General features: G+C 35.1%; 1 protein-coding gene across 1 annotated transcript; it reads right to left on the reverse strand.

Moving 5' to 3' along the window:
• Window positions 1–6,731: 6,731 nt before the first annotated feature.
• LOC149237628 (RNA-binding KH domain-containing protein RCF3-like) lies at window positions 6,732–14,493 on the reverse strand. Its single transcript, XM_089372724.1, has 8 exons — window positions 13,725–14,493; window positions 11,385–11,906; window positions 10,575–10,826; window positions 10,160–10,414; window positions 7,887–7,972; window positions 7,668–7,776; window positions 7,333–7,502; window positions 6,732–7,153 (listed from the first exon to the last, which is right to left on the reverse strand). Exons 1-7 carry the CDS (start codon window positions 14,286–14,288, stop codon window positions 7,356–7,358), a joined length of 1,935 nt encoding a protein of 644 aa, XP_089228850.1. The 5' UTR covers window positions 14,289–14,493; the 3' UTR covers window positions 6,732–7,153; window positions 7,333–7,355.
• Between the last annotated feature and the right edge of the window lie 3,265 nt (window positions 14,494–17,758).

Consider the following 17,758-nt stretch of genomic DNA (forward strand, 5'->3'; position numbering starts at 1 on the left):
TATGCTTCTAAACAAAGTATTGCATGCTTTTTAAGATTTTTGTATTGACTAGTGAGAATTTCAGTAACCCTTATGCTTGAAGCCTTGGTCTCCATGTTTCTATCCTTGAAAGAGCTTTTGAGCACAACTCTTGTTTGGATGAACTCCAAAATTTGTTTTATCCTCTTACCATTATATTCACTCTTAGAAAAATCCATCTTGGCCTATAGGATAAATCTCTACACGTTGTTCCTCCACCCTAAGAGACTATGATTTCATAAGAAAAATAACAAGAGATTTCCTAAATCCCAAAGACAAAAGATCCTATCCTACATTATTGGGGACAATAATTCCAATGTGAGTGAAGCCCTCAACCAATGGCAAGTTAGGAAAATCAAGTTGATTAAGGTAAATAGTTAGGTCATGAAAAATTCTCAATTCAAGATTCTTCAGGCCAGGGAGAACCTACAAGTATTCCACCAACAGCAAAAGAAGTTTGCATAAAGGTAGGGAAGAAGAAGAAGAAGAAAACTCATGTTAAGGTACGGAAGAAGAAGAAGAAAACTCATGTTAAGGTAGGGAAGAAGAAGAAGAAAGTTTGCATAAAGGTAGGGAGGGAAGAAGAAGAAAACTCATGTTGAATCCTAGTGGATGGGGACAAGAAGTCAGACCTAAAAACCAAGTTAATCATGTATTGGTAGGGAAGAAGAAGAAGAAATCTCATGTTGAATCCTAGTCAATGGGGACAAGAAGTCAAACCTAAAAACTAATTTAATCAGGGATTGATTTTGTCTGACCACATATTTTTGCTTAATATAAATTTCCTACTTAGTTTAAAAAAGAAGACGGAATTTTTTTTTTTACCACTTGAATGTAATAAATTCTAGTAGTAATTCATTTCTATGTGAGAGAGAGCACATAAAATGGAGTTCAACCACTTTTGGTAAAGATTTTATCCATTATTAGAAAGTAATGAACTTGAATGAAGAAGGCATATTTTCATATTATTTAAATAATTCTTCCATGGAATTTAATTCCAAAGAGGTAGTCCAATTTAAGAACTTTTGTTCGATAGTAAGCAACTTGCCTACCCTTAGCGAAAAGGGAATTATCACCAATTGCCTCTACAATTGTTAAAAATTCTTTCTAGATTGATTACAAAATTCTAATACATCCTCTTCAATAGTAAGCAACTTGCCTACCCTTAGCGAAAAGGGAATTATCACCAATTGCCTCTACAATTGTTAAAAATTCTTTCTAGATTGATTACAAAATTCTAATACATCCTCTTCATCGATAGTCAAGAGAATTTATGAAGATCAAATTTTCAAATATAAGAATTTTAAATTTCAACCATCAGCAAAATGGATAGAGTTTCCAAATGTAATAATCTTAAATTTCACTTAATATCTTGGAAATTAGCAAGTGGGTTTTGTTCGCACATAAGTTTTTATTGCACATGAGTTGGTTTATAATATAATACTAGCATGGTATCTCTAAGGGTTAGATCAATTGGTCAAGTTCTCATCATTAAAAAACTTTGCTAATGGGAGGTTGTGAGGTCAGTTCTCCTAGACACTCTTGGGGTTAGACTTTGCTAATGAGCCGGTGGGAAGTGATTCGTTCGGCTGGATCTCTCCAAATAGTTTTTGTGGACGTAGCAGCGATCGATCCAGTCACTGTGAACCACACATGAAAAAATTATGATATTAACATGGTGCATATATGTATTTATATTATTTGAAATAATTTTTTTATACGCTAGCATTTCAATGATATCTAAATACATATATGCATAGTGAAACCATATAAAATTACGAATGTTGTTGGTTTTCCACTAGGGAAAGCAAAACTACAACATTGGAATAGATCCTTTGTCCAAATAGTCTAGGACAAGTTTAATATCAAGAAAAAGGGGCTACACAAATTCAATTTTTTGGAGACTCACTTCTAGTCATCCAATGGATGAAAAGAGACTTCACATTGAAAGATTTCACCCTTCAACCATTACTTATAGACATAAAGAGAATATGCAATCAACCTTCATTCATCTATCCTTTGCTCATGTTTATAGGGACATAAATGGAGCAGACAAAGTTTCCAAAGAACTAAAGTTGCAATAGGGCACTTCAAAATTTCTCGAATCCACTCAAGGACAATATTCTTCTTATTTTCATGAACCCTAGTTCTAATTTCTTCTTTCGTAGAGACTATATAATAATAATCCTTGAAACTATGATTTTTGAATCATTTTGGGAGCTTCTATGTAAAGAAAACAAACTAGTGATAGTGACCTGAAAAATATTGAAACACAATGTGAATGAACAAGCTCTATCATTATTTGTATATCTAGATAAACAATGCGAGTATATGGTAAAAACTATAATTTGTTGTATTTTGTTTCATATCATTAAGTACAAGCATCATCACAAACTTGTTAAGAAACATACATCTAAGCTAATTATTACATATTCTAGGATTCTAGAAGATATAATTCCATGATTGCTTGGATGGTAATAACTACCTTGAATACAAATAGTACGAAAAAACATCTTACCCCTGTTTTTTTTTTAACTCAAGTTTGTCACACAATATTTTGGATATTATTACTATTGCAATTGGATCAATTTCTTTGGATATGCTCTCAAAAAATGATTACATTAATAGTTTTAAATATTATAATCTTGAAATCACTAGAAAAAATTGAAAACCATTTCTTATCTAAAAGATTACATTAATAGTTTTAAATGTTATAATCTTGAAATCATTAGAAAAAATTGAAAACCATTTCTTATCTAAACTAATTCTTATATTAACATGCAATTTATGAACAAGAAATATACAAAGATATTTTCACATCTAGTAAATCAAATATTTAAAATACATATATATATATATATATATATATATCAATCACATAAAAAGTCTTATAGTGACCATAAAATTCTACAGTGGCTCAAAATGTTCAAAAATGAGTGAAATTTTTTCAAATAAAAAAATATCAAACCCCACATTCAAAAACATTGTATAGAATCAAAATTTATAATATCAACAAATGCAAATTTATAATATAAACACATATGTAGTGTTACACTATTCAAGTAGTTTGGACAACATTATTGTTCAACATCAACAATTTAGAGATGGGTGAATGTCAAAGTCATGTTTGTGTTTTATTAGGGATCTATTCAAGGGATTTGAATTCACTAACCAGAATTATCACCTTCATTTGTTGTTCTTGCCCAATTAAGCTAATTGTTATAACCAACATAAATCCATTTTGAAGATCCAAAACAATGCTTTGAAGATTCCAAGTTAAAATAAATCTATGTTAGTGTATCTATTTATATATGTGTATGCATAGATGCTAAAATGGATGTAGCTAAAATGGTAATGGAAAATAACTTATATTTTATGGGTCAACTATGTGTAACTCAAGTAGTTTTGATGAAGACTTGTATTGGTATGAATTGGGTGTAACTAGGTTGCATTTCACATGTAACTATGTGTCATATTGTTGAGGAAAAGATGTTACCTTGCAACCTCAAGTTCAAATGTGTCTCTATGACATTTACTTTTAATTAACCAATTCAAGATATTTGCTACAACCAACATAGATCTATTTTGAATATCCAAAACAATGTTTTGGAGATCAGCTAAAAGAGATCTATGCTAGTGTGTTTAAACCAATGTTTTAAAAACTGGAACCGGTGACCGGACCAATCCACCTAATGAACCAGGTTCCAAACCGGGACAGGTCAAGTCTAAAAGAACCAGTTTTTAAAAAATAGATTAAATAGTTAATTTTTAATGAAAAAAAAACTACTTTTAATATTTAAAACCATGATTCCAAGCCAATAGAAACAAAATATGCGAGGTTTGCTCATCTATATACCATGTAAAGGTGAATATATCAAAATGGCATCAAGTGCAATACATATCTGCAACAAAATATATAATCAATCAGGGTCTAAATGGCTCTAAACAATGCTCTAAGCTATGGGATCATTGACCTACTACAATTCTACACATCAATGATCAACAACATGATCACTCATCATGATCAAACTCATCACCACTACTAGACAAGAGATCATCAACATGAGCTACATAAATAATATGGCTCAGAGTTTGAGGACTCAACTCCTCTACAACTTTAGTAATAGTAGCGAAAATAGACATCAAAACTACAAATCACTAATCAACATGGTCACTCATGAAACTCATCATTGATTCAACGCTACTTGAAATACATAATCATCATCAACACGAGATACATAAACATCATCTATCTCAAAATCCTTAGACTTGGATTGCTCAACCTTTATTAAAAAGTTAAGACCCCCAAACTATGAAATCCTAAAAACCATTAAGTCTGCTGAATTTTGAGTGAAATCTAAAATTCTAATTTTCCATATGAAAATGAAAATTAAAGGAAATATCATTTTTACTTTAAGAATTTAACATTGCCACTAATTGCCAACATTGCTAGGGTTGAGATGTGTCAAGAAAATGAGAGAGTAGGCATATTTTCTTTGGAGGGACTATATTTGGAGAAAAACAACCCCAAATTTCCCTCAAAACAACTTCAAAACTCAAAAAAATGCATTCTATGGGGTTTATGGTTGCCCTAGCAATAAACCCGCCAGTTTAAGATGGCACTAACTGGTTTGACCATAAACCGGCCGGTTAGGACCAATTTATGTAATTTTTTGGCAAAGGGAAGGGTCAAACAAGGTTTTTCTATCAGTTTGACCCTGTGGGCTAGTGAACCGACCGGTTCAACCAATTACCAATTCAAACTGACTAGTTTTTTAAACATTGGTTTAAACATGTGTGTGTATGTGTAAACGTACCAACTAGATGTAATTAAAATAGATATAAAAAGACCTTGTGTTTTATGTGTAGCAAAAATGATTATGGTTGTCACTTGTGTTTTATGGGTCAATTGGGCGTAGCTAAAATAGTTATGGACAACACTTGTGTTTTATGGCTCAATTGTGATGAAGCGTTGTATTGATATAAATTGGGTGTAACTAGAGTGTTTGTGATGAAAGTTGTTTTTTATGGATCAATTGGGTGTAGCTAAAATGGTTATGGACAACACTTGTGTTTTATGGGTCAATTGTGATGAAGAGTTGTATTGGCATAAATTGGGTGTAACTAGAATGTTTGTGATGAAGAGTTGTGTTGTGTTTTACGAGCCAATTGGGTGTAGCTAAAATGGTTATGGACAACACTTGTGTTTTCTGGGTCAATTTTGATAAAGAGTTGTATCGATATAAATTGGGTGTAACTAGAGTGTTTGTGATGAAAGTTTTGTTTTGTATATGACCATGTCAATGTGTCAATATTACGAGTCAATTTTGATGAAGAGTTGTATCGATATAAATTGGGTGTAACTAGAGGGTTTGTGATGAAAGTTGTGTTTTGTATGTGACCATGTCAATGTGTCAATATTACTGAGGAAAAGAAATTACTCTGTAATTTCAGGTTCAAATATAACATGTCTACTTTTAATTAACCAATTATTTGTTTGTATATGCCTGTCAATGGGGTGCAGCTCAAATAGTTGTTACCCTTCCCAAGTTGTGACTTATTTAGGAGTTGTTTACTTAACCTTGCACCTTAAAAAAATCAGAATTCACCATATATACCATCCTCAAAATAAGCTACCAAAGTTCTTCCACTAACATACAAATCATGTATATACATCATTAACTACATACTTCATAAAACATGTCACTTAGATTATATTCATTTGATACTCTTCAAATAAAAATTTGAAACATGTAACAACGACACACTTGAAATTAAGTCGAAGGGATAACTGTTTCTTGTAACCATTCAAACCATACTCCATTAACACTCAATTGAGACACAACACCTAATTTATATATATTTACAAAATGGTTTTTAAATGCTTTAGATTTCAAATTATCACAAAATATAAAATATAAGGTGTATCATGACATGCAATTGACGATTACTAGTCAACGCGACTTCTTGAACCATTCCACGTAGGTTGTGTTAATGTCATTGCTTTTGGTAAGATGGATAGAAACAATTTAAGGTGGCCTAGGCTATATCAGTAACTGTGCCATCTCTTTACTAAAATGTGGTCAGCATCACTAGTCTTCCTTGCATAGATGAACATAGTTACTTGTCCATGTCAGCTGAGGCGAAGTATTTGTAACATTTGAATGAGATGTAAAGGCCTGTGATTTTACGTTGATTGTGAAATGTATTTAGGAAAATAATAAAAATAATTATCGGCAGAATGCCAAGATCCACTTTGGTCAGTTATTATCATGAGATTTAAATTGCCTTGGTGACAGTCACATATCTTAGGAAAATAATAAAAATAATTATCGGCAGAATGCCAAGATCCACTTTGGTCAGTTATTATCATGAGATTTAAATTGCCTTGGTGACAGTCACATATCTTAACGCCAATCATGAGAGCTGGTCCAACCTCCTATGATAACGACAAATGACAAATTCATAAAATGATAATGACCAAATATAAGTGCAGGATAACTGTCTAATTGGCCCCTCAAAACACGTATACCCCAAACATTAAAAACAGACAACATTGTTTTTGAACCACAACCACTGGCAGTCGTACAGGTATGTAAAAGAAGGCCGAAGATCAAAAATAAAAAGAAAACGGATACAGAAACAAATGAATAAGACCTCTCCAACTAAATGTTGACAAACCCATTGATCAAGAACAGACAATGCGAACTAAGTTGACAGAAACTTAAAGAGTCTGATATAAATTCCAAATCCTTAAAACTCAGAAGTGTAGAATCCAAATTCAAAATATAATCCAGTTGCTGTTTATCAAAATCGTTCTGTGACTTTTCTTCCAAAATACATTTATGTCAAGTCAAAGAAATCCCACTCTATAAGCCGGATAAAGAAGTATTGATTATTGATAAACACATTTGCCCTGGCAGTGGAAAAACAATGTCTGTCACTACAATGTCAAATTTTCCCCGGCAACATTTTTGGCAATTACAGCACTTCATTCCAAGTCTCCACGTCTCAAAAATTTCAGTTGAAGAGGATCCCATGGAATTTCACAATAAAGAAATGAAAAGCTTTAATTGTTTAGTTCTTGAACCGTTTTCTTGTCCATGCAAAATAGTGTTCCGGACTTGCGCTTCATCTGGTAAGTAAGATGCAAATGAAAGGAGAACGTAGAATTGTCAGAACTAGGCCAATAGATATTAACGTGGGCTTTAATCCCCAAAAAGGGATATACCATGACCTGATTATGTTAATCTGAAATAAAGAAATCACGTATATTTGCATAGGGATTTTGAATTTGGATGACGAAAATCTTACCATAAAATCTGTTCATTGGCATATTAACGAAATAAAGGTTTGCTGTTGACAATGGATGCTTGAATCAAGCATTGGGCTGCATTTGTTTGCTCTGGAGTGCCTGAAATTTCAACCACTCCTTCAGACGTTCCTGGTCTAACTTCAAGAAGATTAACTTTGGCACCAGAAATCTGAACATACAAAGAAAACATGATCAATAAAGGGCCTTCATAGCAAGGTATCCACAATCCAGCTTGAATTACTAGCCATTTAACACATTCTTATTGCCTTTAAATATGTGACAACTTGACAACCAGCTTTACAAATTAAATTTATTCTTCTTTATAACAGCTTACCTGCTGAATTTTAACAATACCATTCCCAGACTTTCCTAGAATGGCTGCAACTGCGCGTTCTGGTATTACAACTTCAACTGTAGTTTTTGTGATAAGCCCGCCAGCAGCTCTGACACCGCCAAAGATGATATACAATGTCAGCGACATTACTACAAAAATGGTAATCAGCAAAACCCCCATGACACCACCAACCCACAAAATTGCCCAAATCCTGTGTACCTTCCAAATCCAGTAGAACCCCCTTGACGGAGAATTGGCTCCTCAAACTCAGAGAAATTGCCAACACTGCCTATATCCCGATTTGACTGAATTTTGAAACAAAGCATATAGTCAGTACCACAGGGGTTGCTGTTTGCAGAGAAATTTATGCTCAATTATCTTAAATAGAAATTTAATTGCATAGGATAGCCATGATACTGCATTACAAGCAAAGTATGCCCGCATTGTATGAAACAACAAATACAAACATTTGAACATTCAGTCATGCAAATATCCTAATTTTGAAGAAAGCAAAATAATGACACAAAGCATATTAGTTTCCTCAAGTTGATCGTACAAGAGAGGTTGCTGCTTGCAGACAATTTAAATAGAAAATTAAATACACGTGATATTCATGATACTGCAATCTGAGTGAAGTACACCTCACATTGCAGGAAACCACAAAAGGAACACATTTGATAGTTGATCAGTCAAGCATATTAGTTTGTTCAAGTTTAGAGTTCTTAATCCATAAGGTAGACTCATGTTGTGATTCAACTAACTGGCATTGCCAAGAATCTGCTTCCATCCTATTCTAAGAAATCCAAACCATAAAATCCTAACAGGTCTTGCAAGTTGCAGAGAAATCAATTGTCAATAGATTATAAATAAAACTTTAACTACATGGGACAGTGATGATATTGCATTCCAAACAATGTATGCATTGTGGGAGACAACAAAAGAAATAATTGAATGTTCATCATAGTCATGCAAATATGAAGAAAGCAAAAAAATCTGTCATGGTAAAAAAACATCTTACTCTGTTCAAGTTGATAGTTCTTGCAATAATTGTGGCAATTTGTTGAGCCAGACTCATATTGTGAGTCAAATACCTAGTGTTGCCAAGAATCTGCTTCTATTCTAAGAAATCAAAACCAAAAAGTACTAACAGGGACAGGAGAGGAATTCATCGAGTGCCCTAAATTACTAATTCTTCAAGAGTACAATATAGATCGCCCGATCTATACACAAAGTTCATCACTACTATAGAGATAAATCAATTCTTGTTGGTCTAAGTACTCAATAATCAAAAAGTTGACTCAGTTGACCAGCTGAAAGTAGCCCACAAGACTTGGCAAATGCTCAGCACATTTTCAAAGTCTCAGCAAATATTGGAAAATTTGTCAAAGCCAAATCAAAAACTCCATGACAAAGGGAAAATGCCAAAAGAAGGGAAAATGATCTATACCTGGATAGCTCGCTCTGCTTAAAGATTGAACATTAAAGTACTCTGATTAGTTGAACATACAACCTGACCCTATTAATAGGGCACTGACTAGTTACATATACAATTCTCACCATTATTAGCTTGTTCACTTTGATTTCAGTAAATTTTTCCTTCAACTTTGTCATGAAACGAGTTTGATAATGAGTTCATATTCCATAAGATAAATACTTTTACTTAAATTGGTTTAAATATCTACCTGGACCAGACTTACTATAACAGCAAATAACTGAAGTCTGATAATGAGTTAATTTCAGAATTGAAATACTTATGCTTTACTTAGTTCAGGTGTGGTCCAAACCAAAATAATGGAAAACAGTATATAATTTGAGTTGGAGATGTCTAATTTTGTATCAAACTTCCCTCCACTTGCCCAAATCAAGAAATACAAAAAGTCTGTTTCTCTTGATCTGGAACTCTGATTTAATTTTGGACGATCTCAGTCAATTCAAAATTGGGTAAGACCCCTAAGGGCACTGTTTCACCATTAACGGATGATGGATCCTCCTTAAACTATGCGTGTGCCTGAAATTTCTACCAGATTCTTATCAGATTTGTGGCTGGAACGAGTGTTTGCTACAAAATTAGCTTACTCTACTGAAGTCTATTCCTATGGAATCATCACTCATAGCATATAGTGTGAGCTACTTGCCCATGCTGTTTGTCACCATTGAAGCCAAATTTATCTTTAATCTCATACTGCTCCCATGTTATCTCATTGCACCAAAACAATATTCAAAATAGAAAATTCATAAAGTATACAGGAGCCATTATCTGACAACAGTTTTAAATATACAGAACAAGCCCCCTCAAACATGGATCCACTACAAAATCCTGAAAATGACACAAACTCCCATTTGCTAAAATTCTCAAATTCAAACATGATGCGTTGAAGCATAGTAGAGCAGAAATAATGTCCAATAGTTGATAACAGCCCTCAAAGACAGAAAAAACCTTGTTTTAATCAACAGTGGATGAAAATAAATAAAAATGTTTAAACAAAGCTGACCTTTGATGACCATGGGGCTGGTGAAGACTGCATAGTCGGATAGCTTGATGATGAATGACCACCACCTTGAAACGCCATGCTAGAAGAGAAAGATCTACCAGGAGAGCCCTGCTCAAACCTTTCTCTACTACTTAATGGTGCCAGAGATGAAGAAACCATAGCACTAGTACTGGACCTTTCATGGTTTAAATTTTCCCGCAGTCTTGAAGTTATCTGAACTAAAGCTTCTCGCGCAACCCTTATATCACCTACAATCTGCCAAAAGCTTGCTTAACATTAAAAAGACTATTTGATTGACTAAAGCTCTATAAGAGTAAAACACATCCCTAACATGACTTGTTCCAGCCTTCCAATTTTGACGAGATCTCTCTTAATTTGCAAAAACAATTTATTTGAAAGTGAGTATTGTATATACCTGAACCAACTCATCAGTTTCCAAAGCACACCGAGGAAGGTCTTCTCTAGGTAATATTCTAATATTCGCACCTGTTGTCCGCCTCATTTCAGAAATCACTGTACCACCCCTGCCAATTAGACAACCAACTTGACTGGCTGGGACGAGAAGCCTTGTGGTGATAACACCATCCTTGTCTGGCCCCAGGTCCACAATTTGATTTTGAATGTGCAGTAAAGCTTCCTGGGCAGGAGACAGATTGTCATTGGGAACCTACATGTAAAGCAATCAAATTTTATGATAGACGTCAATAACAAGACTGAATTTTTTCTTTTGCAGTAAATTTATTAATTAATTATAGCTACAAGTTATAACACACCAGAAAAGCTTCAATGTTCCATCAAGAAACAATGAACATTAATTATTCTTCATCAAAATTTCTAATAATAGTGCAGATTCTGCTTCAAACCTATACTGAAATTAGGAATTCATAGAAACTTTATTGCAAAGTTCCCAAATACTCTTACGTGAAATCTTGGCTCAATTGTAATAGAAGTAACATTTTAATTAACTTCACTATACATAAAACCCAAAAAATATGTATCTTGCAAGCCAAGACAACAGATACAAGCCTATCAGAATATGTCAACTCTTGTGCCATGGGAACAAATCTTCAAAGTAAGGATACTGAAAAATAGTTTAGCATAACAATAATTCTGTACAACATAATAGAAATTCTTATTCTGCCATAAAGATAAGAGCATTAGGTTTATAGAAAATTTCAGAAAACAGATTACAATCTGGTAGCCAGTGTTATCATAGAAAACATACCTGATTTGACGATATTATAATAATGCGATCATCAGACCCTGGAACAGAATCGGTAACTCTGATGTTCACACCAATGTCTTCACGCATGCGTTTAATAATACTACCACCCTTCCCAATTACACTGCCAATTTTCTTATTTGGACATAAAACCCGAAAAACTAGCTCTTCCACAGATGAAGAGGGCCCACGATCAGTCAGACGAGACCCTCCACTTTCAGAAAACATATGTCCAGAAGTTGGAGGCCCTTTTGCAGGAGCAAATATATGTCCAGAACTTGCAGGACCTGAACCCCTGCTAAATTCATTAGATGATCTCATCCCTGGAACAGGCTCATCCAAATTTGCATGACGAGATATTGTATTTTGATAAGGCAAGTAAACATCTGCAGGTGTAGAATGATTATTTGGAGAGTAAATAGCAGAATGTGAAGGTGGCTGAGCACGTTCCTTCGGAGGATTGTCTCTCAGTCGGGTTGAGATAATCTGTAATGCTTTTTTCACAACATTCAAGTACCCTGTAATCTGCATAAATATTTTGAAGGTTAACTAAGGATGCTCTTAGAAAATACATACTATAATGACATTAAGAAAATATAGATTTTATGGGTATCAATGCTTATCTGACACAAGTCGTGAACTTGGAGAATAACTTAGTCATATTATGTAGAAAAATAAAAATTACACTGGCTGTTACTTTCAAGGTAAAAACAGAAAAGGGAGAGTTTCCTGAAGTATTCAAACTATTTCACATCATTAAGTCTCAGTAGGCCATTGTTCAGGCATAGATGCTGAGAGGGATCCAGATCACTAATATAAAAAAAGCCAATATTGAAAGAAGGGATCAGAACACATCCCCAGTTGAAATTATAACACAACCTGATGCCAAGTGCATGATAGGTCATCTAGAGATTAGAAAAATAGACACTAACAATTTTTTAAAGGTTATTCTCAACATAGTCCTTGCTATCAAATGCAAAATGTTCCAGTTCATATAGTTTTAGACCTAAAACAATCAATTTCCACCTAATGAACAGTCAAACTAACTCAATCTGATCCTGCAGCCCCACCCAAATATATAACAAAAACAAACAAACAAATAAAAATTACCTCAATAAACCCTAATCCTAAACTTCAGAATGATAACATCCCATTTATTTTCCTCACTCTCTTCTCTGTGATCATCTGTAAGAATTTGGCGATTTCAGTGAAAGGCTACAATATTGATAGCCATGCAAGGTGGAAGGGTGTTGACGAGGATCCCAATTTTGGAGATGATTCTGAGAATGTGTTGTACTGATTTGCTGTCAAATGGTTTGTTGAACTTTATAGGCCATTTAGAGCCTCAATGTGTATGCATTTTGTTTATATAGTTATCACACTTTATGTCATTTGGCTATATCCACCCTTACATATTAGATACATGAGCACATTTTGCAATTCTGGTTCCAATCTCTATTCTAGTTATTAAAACTATGACCATAATCAAATTCAAAAGTGCACGTACTACAACAAATGGAAAGAGGTTAAGACCTTTTAAGAGAAGGGCATAAAAATTATACAAATGGCCCTAACTTGTGCAGCTGTGCCTCTCTCACATATGTGAATTTGAGGACGAGCTGTAGTTACCTGTAGTGTGGATTTTTTAAATGGGACTCCAACGCAAGCCTACAAGTCATGAACAGAATCTCATTTAAAAGAAGAGAGGAATTAGACATGTTTCCAAGAACACGTCTGTGAAGAACAAAAAATGGACCCAAGAGCTGCAGACCAGTGCCGTCTGAAGCATACATAAGTTCCGTACTTCGTAACAAAGAACAGCCCTTACCTGACAACCTATACCGATCCCTGCCTAGAATTCTAAACGAAGAGGAAGATTTGCATGTATGCCAAAAGCGGAGTTAATTCATTGGTCAGGTCAATGGTTTGTTTAAATGTCAACTAGGGTCCTATTCTTACCCTGGTCTGCCCACGCAAATGCCATGAGCTTCAACCGGGTGTAAGTCCCTTACCTGACAACCTATACCGATCCCTGCCTAGAATTCTAAACGAAGAGGAAGATTTGCATGTATGCCAAAAGCGGAGTTAATTCATTGGTCAGGTCAATGGTTTGTTTAAATGTCAACTAGGGTCCTATTCTTACCCTGGTCTGCCCACGCAAATGCCATGAGCTTCAACCGGGTGTAAGTCAGGGAAAACTTGGGCAGTAATGTAACCGACCAAGAAACTAAATAGAAGGAAATATGCTGAAACAAAAAGGGGAAAAATGAATAAAACATATTAAAAAAATGAAGGGAAAACATGCGGATTTGAACACGAAAACAACAAAGGCATATAGTGCACCTGTAAAATCTCATCTGTAGATAGAACGCATGGCGGCGTCATCTCGCGAGACAAAATCCTAATATGCGCCTTCGTCTCCTCCCTCATTTGTTGGATGATCTTCCCACCCTTGCCCAGCAAACACCCTACTTGACCGTTGGGCACAACCAGACGAGTAGTAATAAGATTGTCGGGGTCATTTTCATCGACAATATCTTCAAAAATCCTTCCATGAACCCTAAACAGAGCCTCTTGGGCCCGCGAAACTTTCCCCAAATCTCCACCATTGTTCCCAGCATCTTCTGGCGCAGAAATAACAATAACCCTCTCTTCACAACCCTGGACAGTCTCCTGCACGGTGACTCGGGCACCTGTCTCCTGCCTAATCTGCGAAACAATGCTACCCCCCTTTCCTATGACTCCTCCGGCCTTGGACTCTGGGCAGAGAATTCGAAACACAGTTTCGCCCGGCCCTGCTGAAGGAGGTTGGGGATGCTGTACCCGCTTGTGCATGCGGCCAATGTCTTCACCCGGTTGCTCGAAGTACGGTCGCTTCGGACGGGGCCGAGAATACACACCATCCATGGCAGCTGCAACACCAATCTGGGCCGTCAATACGAATCGAAAGAGACCTGAAAATGCATATATGAGCCGGTCTTTGAACTGCAAATGAAAATAAAACACCGCGACTTCAAGGTTCACGCTTTGAAACCCTGGGAGTTACGAGTACTGTGTCGCAGACTCGGGGTTTTACGGAACATAATAGGTTTGTAGGGTTTAAGGGGGTGTATTTTATAGGGTTTTTTTGAGGTCTCTCTGGCCACGACTTTGAGGAATTTTATTCTCCGAATTTGGCCCCATCAAAATTAATTTGAGGGGTCTAACCATTGAGGAGGGGCCAGGAGCCCTTCGAGCCCTTCATTGAAGGGCTTGTTAAATTTTAAATTTATTTTTAATTTAAATATATGAGTGAGTTGGCATAGATATTTACCGCCCAAATCCAGTCACAAATCTAAAAAGGATTTTACACCAATTTTAAATATGATTTGAATCAATTTAGGTTGCTAATTTTCTTTTAGCAAATTCATGCTTTATGTGAATTATGTGAATTTTTATTTTTATTTTTTCATTGAATTTTAATGGTATAAGGAAAGCTTGTTACGATATTAGATGGCTCAATATTAACTTATTAGGTGTTGAAAGAATTGTTATGTAACAATGAAGAGGCTAATTGATTCTCTTTTTAGTGTGTCTTGCAAAATTGGAATGAATTTGGGGTTTTTAGCAACATTTCAAGCTTTGCAAGGTGGAGTTTGCTTCAGTGTTCATGGTTCAATGACTTGCTTCTTACTTGGCAACCTCTAATATGAGCACAATGTATGCAAAGGAAGAAACTTGTGCATTGTTATCACATCGTTGAGCCCAAAAACTTACTTGGCTAGTCACATTCAAAACCAAGTCTTTCCTTCGGAGTTTTCACATACTCTGGTTTTCCTCCACACTTAGCCAATTTTCCCTTGACTTTTCAACATTTGAAAACTCTTGCAAATATGTAAAACCTTAGCCTTTTCTTCCTTGTCCAAACTTTGTTTTCATCCTAATTTGAAAATCAAGCTCAGTTTTTTAATCAAACCCTCATTCTCATTGTTTGAGTGGATGCCTTGGCCAATTTCAGAATTAGTGCTAATTTCTCAATCAACTCTCTTTCTCGTTGTTCCATTGTATGCCTTGGACGATTTCAAGATCAACCCTTATTCCTTAATCGAGCCTCCTTCTCATTATTCCAATGGACACCTTGGCCGATTTCAAGAACTGGACTATTTCCTCAATTGAGTCCCCTTCTCATTATTTGAATAGTTTCCTTGGTCGATTTTAAGGTTAGATATTATTCCTTGATCGAGCCCACATCTCATTGTTTTGAACTATTGCTTTGGTTGATTTCAAGACAAACATCAATTCCTTAATCGAGCCCCACGTTGTTGAAGTTCAAATATGTTCAAATGCATCTAAATTCAAAGGCAAATTAAGGACTGTACTCAATAAATAGGTGGCACTATAAAGAGAAGACACTAACCAAGGAATCTCCACATGGGCAACATAACCATTTTCAAGATAGAATTTACACGTGTAGCCCTAATTTCATGGGATTAAGAGAGAGTGGTGGCCCCAAAGTAGTTATGCCTCCTCCTCAACCCATATTTGTTATTTCTAAGTTATTTCCCTAACCTAACTATATTTTGGCGCCCATGGTTTCGAAGATCATTCCTATGGCTAAATATTGTCAAAAACACCTTGCTAATTGTCTCCCCTTTTGAATTTAGTCTAAAATTAGAAGTCAACATCTTATCCCTTTTTGAAATCAACAACACAGATTAAATCCATGCACCATTTTAATATGTTGTGAATATAGTACAAGCTTCATTTGTTAAATAAGCCGTCCTTATGGGACAGACATCGACCTCTGCCTTAGGAAATATTGAAGCCCCCGCCTCCCCCCTCTCTTGCCCATAATTAGCTCGAAGGTATAAAGTGGTGCAAGGAGGTGCATCCTATACATTATGCATTAAGCCATCTAGGAAAGACATGGGACAATACACACATATTACTTGTAGAGTATAAAATTATGGAGAAAGTAATCAAAGTTGACAAATTCTTCGATAAATGTGAGGAGGATGATTACAATTGATCCAGTCTCTAATAAAATATGAAAAAGCAAGAGAGTGGTCATTTTTTAAATAGACTCTTCAATGCCTTGATATTGAGATGGAAATATCTTTGGTTTTGTTGAGGATGAGGTAAGTGCTTCTCAAATGAGGATTATGTAATCACTTGTCTTTAGTGAGAAAAGTGTCTTTGTGGCCCACTTATAGTAGGTATGGTGTAGATATTAAGAATAGTATTTTCATGAAAAGAACTCTAGAACTCTGAATTTTTGGCCCCTTTAAGTGATGTGGCTCATACAACTTTAACTTTCTAACATTCACTACATCATAGAAGAAAAGTTGAGCTAAGAGATCTAACTTGCATGCCATAGGGCCCATATGTTGTGTGATGGTGTGAGGATTATATTCAATGTTTTTGAACTTATGATGTTGTGGATTTTGAAGTGGTGTTCGTCCACATGCAATGAAATTAGTCATTGACAAAAAAATGTGAAGCAACTCAATGTTGATCATGAACTGCCTTATACTTGGCCTTTGTTCAATGAAGGATGTCAAGAACCTATTGTGAATCCCAACCAAGTTTTTATTGAAAACATATATTGATCCTTCTATTGATGGAACGTGGACATGGATAAGAAAAAAAACTAAAATCTCACAAGAAGCAAGACATCGAAAGCTAAAATAGAGCTCAAACTTAAAGTGTCATATGCATATGTGAGTGGAATTTTTGTATTGTGCTCCAACAATTCTAGTATTCATCCCATTGTTTGTCATGTTGGTGGTGGACATGAGGAGCGTGAATCAAAGTTCATGACCTTTATTAGTTATTAGTTTGTGTGTGAAATGCAATAGAGAATTGGAGCTAACCACTTAAAAGCTTCCATGGTGATTTGTAAAAGTGATTGAGTTAGAATGGAAAATGATGGCCAATGGTAAAAAGAGTGCCTCCAAAACATTATGGAAGAAGAGTGTTGCGCATATAAGAGGGTTCATAGTTTTGTTGCATTATATGAAAACTACCATCTTGGAAAATCTAGAATCATAACTGAAAATGATTGTCAATTGTAATAAATATGACTCAAAAATTGCTAGAAGAAAAGTGTTGCATCTATGCAAGCATTAATGGTGAGAGTGAAATATGGAGTCACAATCGAAAGCAATCGTCAATAGTGCTAAACATATTAGAATAAATGTGTTGCATCTATACAAGCTTGAATAGTTCTATTGAATAGTACGAAAACAACCATCTTGGGAAATTTCATAATATGATCACAAAGATGCAATCATGTTCCCACTTAGTTGTTGGAGTCCATTAATGAAATCTATGGAATTGGGTTCAAAATACCCAAAGGGAATTGGCAATTCTTGAGAAAACTCAAGTTTCATATTAGC

Source organism: Pinus tabuliformis, chromosome 8 (assembly GCF_031772625.1).
Source record: "Pinus tabuliformis cultivar Carrire ecotype Pingquan chromosome 8, CPIR1, whole genome shotgun sequence".
NCBI classification, from domain to species: Eukaryota; Viridiplantae; Streptophyta; class Pinopsida; order Pinales; family Pinaceae; genus Pinus; species Pinus tabuliformis.

What these genes read in the sequence shown, in the direction of transcription:
- LOC149237628 (XM_089372724.1), bottom strand. Translation starts at nt 14,288, where the DNA reads ATGGATGGTGTGTATTCTCGGCCCCGTCCGAAGCGACCGTACTTCGAG. An exon ending in TTATAATATCGTCAAATCAG is followed by an intron (nt 10,827 to 11,384) that starts GTATGTTTTCTA and finishes CTTTACATGTAG; the next exon opens with GTTCCCAATGACAATCTGTC. An exon ending in CAGCCCCATGGTCATCAAAG is followed by an intron (nt 7,973 to 10,159) that starts GTCAGCTTTGTT and finishes TTCAAAATTCAG; the next exon opens with TCAAATCGGGATATAGGCAG.